This window comes from Acinonyx jubatus, chromosome E2 (genome assembly GCF_027475565.1).
Source record: "Acinonyx jubatus isolate Ajub_Pintada_27869175 chromosome E2, VMU_Ajub_asm_v1.0, whole genome shotgun sequence".
Taxonomy (NCBI): domain Eukaryota; kingdom Metazoa; phylum Chordata; class Mammalia; order Carnivora; family Felidae; genus Acinonyx; species Acinonyx jubatus.
The window spans coordinates 42,796,894-42,805,905 of record NC_069396.1 but is presented as its reverse complement, the minus strand read 5'-3'; the positions used below and the strand labels follow the sequence as shown (position 1 = coordinate 42,805,905).

The window sequence follows — 9,012 nt, the reverse complement described above, 5'->3', positions numbered from 1 at the left end:
AATGGACACATGGTACAATGGTATGAGAAGTGTATTTGGAAATGAATATATTTATGTAGTCTACTGATTTCCAAAAAGCAACTCAATGGAGAAAGATAATTCTTTTCAAGAAATGGCCCCAGAACAAATGTATATGATTGTTTCCTCTTTTCACGGATTCATTAATTGTATACACGGTGACAATAATTTTCTAATTAATTTTGTTGTTTTAAAATTAATGTTCCAATTACAGTTCTGGCCTCACATGAAAATTTCTGATACACAGGCATCTCATTACCTTTTCTGAGTAGACCTCAATTTCATAATTTTTGGTTTTCTCTTTAATCCCAAACTTATGCATACATGTGGTGACTTCCCAAATCAAGATGTTAAAACTATCACTATTCAGATCATTAATCGCAAGAAGCCTCCGTACAGTGGAAAGCTCCAGCAGTGACTACCCTATCCAAGTTTCAATACTTAGTTATGTGTTTACAAAAACTGCAGCATTACCTTGGAAGTGTTCTTCAGAACCCAGTGAAATCTGTGTAACTTCCAATTATAGAAAAAAATCTGGGTAGAGGAACAAGTTAGGTGACTGAGAAAACAAATACAGAATGTGAAGCATTCTCTAACACAACTTCCTTGGACTTTCCCCCCAAAATCATGTAAAAAGGTGGGACTCAAGAGTATATAGGGGCACCTGGGTGGCTCAGTTGGGAAGCATCCGACTTCAGCTCAGGTCATGATCTCACAGTCTGTGGGTTCGAGCCCCGCATCAGGCTCTGTGCTGGAAGCTCGGAGCCTGGAGCCTGCTTCGGATTCTGTGTCTCCCCCTCTCTCTGCCCCTCCCCCACTCATGTTCTCTCTCTCTCTCTCTCTCTCTCTCTCTCTCTCTCTCTCTCAAAAATAAACATTAAACAATTTTTATAAAAAAAAGAGTAGAAGGCCATTATTTAGGAGTGAAGTCTACAACTCCCTCTTACATGCAGAAATAACATGTATACATGGAGAGATAAGTAGAGATAAAATAAATAAGGCAAAATGTTACCAAAGATGGTGGCAATTTTACTATTCTTTCAACTTTTCTCGGTTAAAATTTCTATTAACAAAAAAGTTGTAAAAGAAATTTCCAAGTGGACAGTATTTTTCTCTCATTATTTCCAACTTACCCTGAGTTTTGGACAAAGAATGAGGATTATAGGCTATTCTCAACAACTTCACATACATTGAAAGACTGAGTATCTTTCAAGCATTAATTCAATTTAAGGGATGAGTTCAAAATGAATATCCTCTCATTTCTTTCTTTCTACAAAGTTTTATCCAGAGAGATTTACCTAAAATTGTAAAATGGATACACGAATATAAAGGCATTTTTTTAACTTCTTAATATATTTTTTTTAATGTTTATTCATTTTTGAGAGACAGCATGAGTGGGGGAGGGGCAGAGAAAGAGGGAGACACGGAATCTGAGACAGGCTCTGACCTGTCAGCACAGAGCCTGATGCGGGACTCAAACACACAGACTGTGAGATCATGACCCGAGCCGATGTCGGTGTCTTAACCTACTGAGCCATCCCCGGGTGCCCCAGGGCATTTCTAAATTAACTACACCTGTAGGGTCTTACTCTCAAAATTTCACTAGCAGTTGAAAAGCATGCTAATAGTAAAATTAATAAGTATCAGGCATAGGTTTTTACGAGTATGTAGGTTCTAATACCACCATTTTAAAAGCAATGCCCTGAAATAGCACGTATGGTGCCTGGGGTCAAACAGGTTGGAAGGCGGTGGCATGACAATGATGGGAGCTGATGCGTGCTTTCCAATATACATTAACTGGTTTTGTTTGTTTTTTTAACTAGGATGGATTATCTGAAGTTCAGCAATGATTTAAGAGTAACTGGAAGGTTTTTTTTATTCACTAGTTCATTCAACCATAGTAGAATAGGTCATATCAAATTTCATGCTACCAATGCTGTACTAAAGTTTCCTACCTTTTCTGAATTGGCCACCAATCCCGAATATTCTGATATTATAAACACAAGAATGACAAATGAAGGCTTTCCTATGTTTTCTGAATTCCATTATGAATTCTGTAATATGAGAATATTTTCTAAAGGCCTACAAGATTTTTTACATACAGGTTTTTCATTAGCATAAATTCTGATGCTAAATAATGTTTGAGTCATACATAAAGGACTCCCTAAATTCCTTAAATTCTTAGGGTTTTACACCCATATGGTTTCTCTGATTGCTTTAAGGGCTGAACTGTCTCCAAAGTCCTTCCCACATTTTTTACACTTAAAGGGTTTCTCACCAGTGTGCAACCTCTGATGTTCAGTAAGGAAGGAATTAAGTCTAAAGGTCTTGCCACATTCCTTACATTCAAAGGGTTTCTCACCAGTATGAATTCTCAGATGTTGAACTAGGTAAGAGCCAGAACTAAAGGCCTTCCCACACTCCTTACACTCATAGGGTTTCTCACCAGTATGAATTCTGCCACGTTGTACAAGGTATGAGGCACAACTGTTTTTCCACATTCCTTACATTTATAGGGTTTCACATCAACATGAATTTTCTGATGCTGTGTAACATGTACATGTACTCGAAAGGTCTTTCCACATTCCTTACATTCGTAGGGTTTCTCACCAGTATGAATCCTCTGATGTTGAACAAGGTATGAGCCAGCACTAAAAGCCTTGCTGCACTCCTTACACTCATAGGGTTTCTCACCTGTATAAAGTCTTTCATGTTGAACAAGGTATGAGGCACGACTAAAGGCTTTCCCACATTCCTTGCATTCATAGGGCTTTACCTCTGCATGAATTCTCTGAGGCGCATTAAGAAATGAACTAAGTCTAAAGGCCTTTCCACATTCCTTACATTCATAAGGTTTCTCACCAGTATGAATTCTCTGATGTTTAACAAGGGGTGAGCTACTACTAAAGGCCTTCCCACATTCTTTACATTCATAGGGTTTCTCACCAGTATGAATTCGCTGATGTTGAACAAGGTATGAGAAGGTACTAAAGGCCTTCCTACATTCTTTACACACAAAAGGTTTTTACCAGTATGAATACTCTGATGCTGAAGAAGTTTTCCATACACTATAAAAGCTTTCCTACATTTCTTACATTCATAGGGTTTCTCACCGCTATGGATTCTTTGATGTTGAACAAGGTATGAGCTACTATAAAAAGCTTTTCCACATTCCCCACATTCATAGGCTTTCTTAGCAGTATGACTACTCTGATGTACAGTAAATTATGGCTACTACCAGAGGTCTTCCCACATTCCTTGCATTCATATGGTTTCTCGCCAGTGTGAATTCTCCCATGTTTAACAAAGCCTGAGCCTCTAATAAAAGCCTTCCCACATTCTTTACATTCATAGACTTTCTTAACAGTGTGAGTTCTCTGATGTTGAACAAGGTACGAAAAGGTACTAAAGGACTTCCCACATTCCTTACATTTACAAGGTTTCTCACCAGTATGAAATCTCTGATGTACAGTGAGCCGATGTCCATTACTAAAGTTCTTCCCACATTCTTTGTATTTGTAGGGTTTTTCACTAGAATGTGTTCTCTCACGTTGAACAGGGTTTGAGTACTGACAAAAAGTCTTCCCACATTCCTGATATTCATATGATTGCTCTCTATTAAGAATTCTCGGATGTAAAGCAAAAGATGTATATTTCTCAATGGTGGGCATTTCTTTATTGCTGTCTCATCCTTCGACTGAAAATCTGAAAGAAAACAAACAAAAAACAAATATCTGTTTTCCTATATGAGAAAATACAGGAATAGATTTCTCTGGAAGAAAAGAGACTAAAAATATCCATTAGATATCAAAAGCCTAGATTATACTAAAATACTGTTATAAAAATTTTTTCAAGGTCAAAGAGAAATGCAGAGATTAGTGAGAGTTTATTTAAAATAGTAAGGTTGGGGATAAAATAAGTTTCATTTCTGATATTTAAGTGTGGATCAGGATCTTTGAGGAGCATGTTGAAAAACTGTACCCACACACCATCCCAGACCTCCTGAATCAGAAGACACAGGGCAAGTTCTGGGCACGAATATGTTTAACATTTCTAACAAATGTTTCTGATACAGATAAAATTTCATTTACCCCCACTGTGACTTCTCTTTACACTTTGAATAAAATCCATGTATCTTTCATTAATATGATTCCTGCTTACCTATCAGCCCTCATATCAAGTCAGAATTTTCTTTGTTCCCTCTTTACCTCACTTTCCCCTTTGAGCAGTTGGAATGTGTCACAAGTTTTCTCATCGTTTGGTTCCATCTGCAGGTGATGGTAATCTCCCCCAAATTCTCTGGCATGTGTTGTCTGCAGACTGGATCTTTCTCATCCTATGTATGTTTAAGGTGAAATATCACTTTATCAGGAATACTGTAAATTGCTGACCTTGTCTAAGGATGCCCATGTCTTTAGCTTCTGTTATAACACTTAATTCTTGTAATTCCAACCTGTTTTCAATTACACAATTATTTCTCTTTGCTAAAAGTTTTAATTTATTTCCCCCACACCTACCTGTGGTTGATAGTATTTTGGTCTTCATGGCCTTTGCCATTATCATGCCTGTGAATATGTTGCATCACATGACAAATGTTATATAATTAAGGTTACTAATCAGTTGATTTGAGATGGAGACATCAACCTGGCTTGCCTGGATAATTCCCTAAAGAGCAGAGCTTTCTCCTGGCTGAGGGCAGAAAGGGAGCCAGGGACATTCAAAGTGTGAGAAGGACAAGACTTGCTGGCTGCTGGCCGGAAGATGGAGGGGACCACATGGAAAGTGTGAGAAGGAAATAAATTCTGCCAATAACCAGTGAGCCTAGAAGGCCTTATGCCCTAAAGAACTGTTGTCACAGCTGATACTCAGATTTAGTCATCCTGTGAACTGGTCTACAGAACTATGGGATAATAAATGACTGTAGTCTTAAGCTGCCAAATGTGTGGTAATTTGTTACAAAGCAATAGAAAACGAACACTTTCCCCCAAAGCAGGCCCAACCCCTGTGTCATTCAGCACTGAACTATAACCCCTGAGCACACAGCAGAAATTGATAGCAAAAAAAAAAAAAAAAAAAAAGACAAATCTCCAGACAAAAAAAAAAGAATTAGGATATAGTTAAAAGACAATGTCATACAAATAATTCACCGATAATCCATTAATATAAAATAGAGAATCCTTTACGAAATAAACAATTTCTGGAATGAGGCAGGGAAGGTGTAAGGTATCTTTGCCAAAAAGTCAGGTACATTTCCAAGACTCCTAGGTTTCTCCAAGAAACAGAAGAGACTTAATACGGAGCTCTGGATGACAAATGCAATGACAAAAGGGATACATGACTGATTATCTTGAATTATACATTCTGAATCAGTGATGATGGATAAAAGATGAGTCCATCATAATTCTTGCAAGAGAACAGAAAAATAATTTTTAATCTCTGTTGTTGAATAATCTCCTACTTAGAAAAAGTATTTACTATCGAAGACTCAAATAATTCCTCTTCCTCTTTTCACTGGAGCTATGTTTCCAGTTAACCAAAAGGACTGGTTTAGAAAACTAATAAATATTTACACAAGAAATACCAGTAACGAAGTATCTTCCTACAAATAATGATATTTTATTATTTAAGTTTATTTATTTTGAGAGAGAGAGAGAGAGTGTGTGTTTGAGAGCAGGGGAGGGGCAGAGAGAGGGAGAGGGAGAATCCCAAGCAAAGCGGGCTCTGCACCGACAGCCTGTCATGGCAGAGCTGGCTTCAGATCCTCTGTCCACCACCACCCCCTGTCCTCCCCCGCATGCGCACACTCTCAAAAATAAACATTAAAAAAATACTGCTAGCAATTTGAAAACCATGTCACAGTGTTGCTGTAAGAATCAATAAGGCGGGGCGCCTGGGTGGCGCAGTCAGTTAAGCGTCCGACTTCAGCCAGGTCACGATCTCGCGGTCCGTGAGTTCGAGCCCCGCGTCGGGCTCTGGGCTGATGGCTCGGAGCCTGGAGCCTGTTTCCGATTCTGTGGCTCCCTCTCTCTCTGCCCCTCCCCCGTTCGTGGTCTGTCTCTCTCTGTCCCAAAAATAAATAAACGTTGAAAAAAAAGAATCAAAAATACCTAGAATGGGGTCAGGCATAGAGTACAGATGTCGTGTTACTTTACTGCAGTCACTTCTGCCGTTACCACCAGCACCACCACCACTGGCTGCATAAGAGACAACGATCAAAAAGGGGAGGGGCTCCTGGGCGGCTCAGTCGGTTGGGCTTCCGACTTCGGCTCAGGTCATGATCTCACGGTTCTGGAGTTCAAGCCCCGCAACGGGGCTCTGGGCTGACAGCTCAGAGCCTGGAACCTGCTTCGGATTCTGGGTCTCCCTCTCTCTCTGCCCCTCTCCCGCGCATGGTCTGTCTCTCTCACTCTCAAAAATGAATAAACGTTAAAAAAAAAATAAAAAAAAAAGGGGGGGGGGGGAGTCTGCATGGCATGAGCAAACTGAACAAGATTTCATACCTCCCCTGACAAATTTTCAGTTAATGACTTTTCTTCTTAGGTCTACGAGAAAACACAAAATAAAGGATACTTACTCATTCCTCTACTATATCAACTACCTACATCCAAATCCACTGTCACCATTTTTTCTTGTGCACAAAATTCCACCATCTTACCCCTCCAGGTCAAGGCCATTGCTGCTATAATAATTTCCTCCTCCCAATTCACCCATTTTGACCACTCAAATGGAACCATTCCCATCACTAACCATGCAGGTGTAACCCCATGTCCCAACCAACCCATCTCTTCGTGCGCAAATGCCACTGCAGAGCCCTTGCCCTCACTTTCATCGCTGCCTCACCCCGTTGTGCTTAGACCGGGCCTGTCAGGCTTTCACTCCTTGATCCCGCTGAGAATTTCCCCTTCTGGGAAGGCCACACCTCAAACTCAACGCTCATGTCTTAATTCATGTTTCAGTAATCATTCCTCCATCTTGAAACGTTTTCTTCATTTGCCTTTGCTGGTACCACTTTCCCGTTTTAATTCTACCTCAAAACATGCTTCTCAGTAGTCTCTCTTGTGGCGTCCTCTGACGGACGTAACTGTGACACTCCTCTACCTGCCCTGGCTCTCTGGGAGACCTCATGCAGCGCCATGGCTTTAAATACCAGCCACAGGAGTGCCGCGTGGCTCAGTCGGTTAAACGCTGGACTTTGCTAAGGTCATGATCTCACGGTTCGTGGGTTCGAGCCCCGCGTCGTGCTCTGTGCTGACAGCTCAGAGCCTAGAGCCTGCTTCGGATTCTGTGTCTTCCTCTCTCTCGGCACCTCCCCGGCTCTCTCTCTCTCTCAAAAATAAATAAACATTACAATTTTTTTTTATAAATAAGTAAATAAATACCAGCCATAAGCCAATAAAACTCAACTGCTATTGTGAGCCCATCTTCTCAACTTCAGGCTTCATATTCAACAGCCTACTCAGCCTTCTAATCGGATGATTTATGACCATCTCAGACTTAAAATATTCAAAGCACACATATTTCAATTGGCTCTCCATCCTGCCTTTTCCCTCTTTCCCATCTGAGGCAACTGTGTCACCATTCGCCTGCTCAAGCCAAAACGTGCTCATCCCTCTTAACGTCCCTCTTCCTCCACTCATTTATAACCCACCAGCATGCTGTGAGTTCTATGCTCAAAGTAGCTTCTTGCCACTTTCCACCACCAACACTCGAATCCAAACCACTAGCACCCCCAGTCTGCACTACCAAAGTGGCCTCCCAGCGGCTTTTCCTCTCCTGACCCTTGTCCCCATTCAGGCAACCCTCTCTGCATCTGTGCAGGAAAAAGCAGAAGGGAGTGATGGACGGTACCTGCAGACCCGAGAACCTCAAAATAGCCATTTTCATCCGAAAGATTAGCAGACTAATTGGAGAGGTACAAGCAATCTGGGGTGCTTGGTAAGGTTTGACGTGGTTGGAAGCTGATTTATCAGGGAGGGAGGAAAGAGGGTTGTGATTAGGCAGAGGCAGCTAAAGGGCTTAAGGGGTAGTTGGAAAAGGTTTATCTCCTCATTTGGAGAGTCTGGGTGAAGAGTAGGTGAAAATTCTTTATATAGTTTTCAACTTCTCTGTAAGCCTGAAGTTATTATTTTAAAATGTTTTGCTTCTTTCTGCTCAAGGTGTTTATAAGGATATCTGCCTGGAGTACCTGAGTGGCTCAGTCGGTTAAGTGTCCAACTTCGGCTCAGGTCATGATCTCATGGTTCGCGAGTTCGGGCCCCACGTCGGGCTCTGTGCTGACAGCTCGGAGCCTGGAGCTGCTTCAGATTCTGTGTCTCCCTTTCTCTGCCCCTCCCCTGCTCACGCTCTCTCTCCCTCTCGCTCTTAAAAATAAACATTAAAAAAATTTTTATAAGGATATCTTCCTTATAGTAATTCATTAAGCTGTGTATTTTAATATGGTTTTCTAGTTTTTATCTCATTTAACAAAAGTGTTTTAATTTAAAATTGGAAAAATATAAATGAGATCATGCCTTCTAGTCACTTTCAGGAAAGAATCCAAATTCCTGATAATTAACAAAAATATATACAAGACTTGGCCTCTTCCGACATTCTCCCTTTTTTCTTGTTGCTTACCCCCCTCATTAATTCTGTTCTGGTCTGTTTATTGCTCCCGAATCACCCAAAGCTCGTTCCCACCTCAAAGCATGTACATTTGCGGTTCACGCTGCCTGGAATGTTCTATATAATCATATAGCCTATGCCCTTCTTGTTCTTGTCTCTGCTCTGTTATCACCACCTCTGAATATACAAATAAATCTAAATGCAGGAGAGAAGCTGAAAGCAGTCAAAGTCAAGATGCAGTGGAAATACTGCACTATGAAAGAGAAGAGGCCCAATAAAATGACAGGGAAATAAGAGGTGAATGAGTGTTAAAATTTGCAAAGACAAAGTTTCTTGGGACATTTTGGTGAGATATTCCTCTTTCTCCCAAGTTTCAGGCTTTTCTATGCAGGC

General features: G+C 40.7%; 1 protein-coding gene across 1 annotated transcript; it reads right to left on the bottom strand.

Moving 5' to 3' along the window:
• Positions 1 to 2,258: 2,258 nt before the first annotated feature.
• Positions 2,259 to 5,111, bottom strand: ZNF30 (zinc finger protein 30). The gene is given in 4 exon segments (XM_053211392.1): positions 2,259 to 3,045; positions 3,048 to 3,239; positions 3,242 to 3,723; positions 4,227 to 5,111. Coding segments are annotated over 3 exon segments (1,281 nt in total). The 5' UTR covers positions 3,690 to 3,723; positions 4,227 to 5,111; the 3' UTR covers positions 2,259 to 2,404.
• Between the last annotated feature and the right edge of the window lie 3,901 nt (positions 5,112 to 9,012).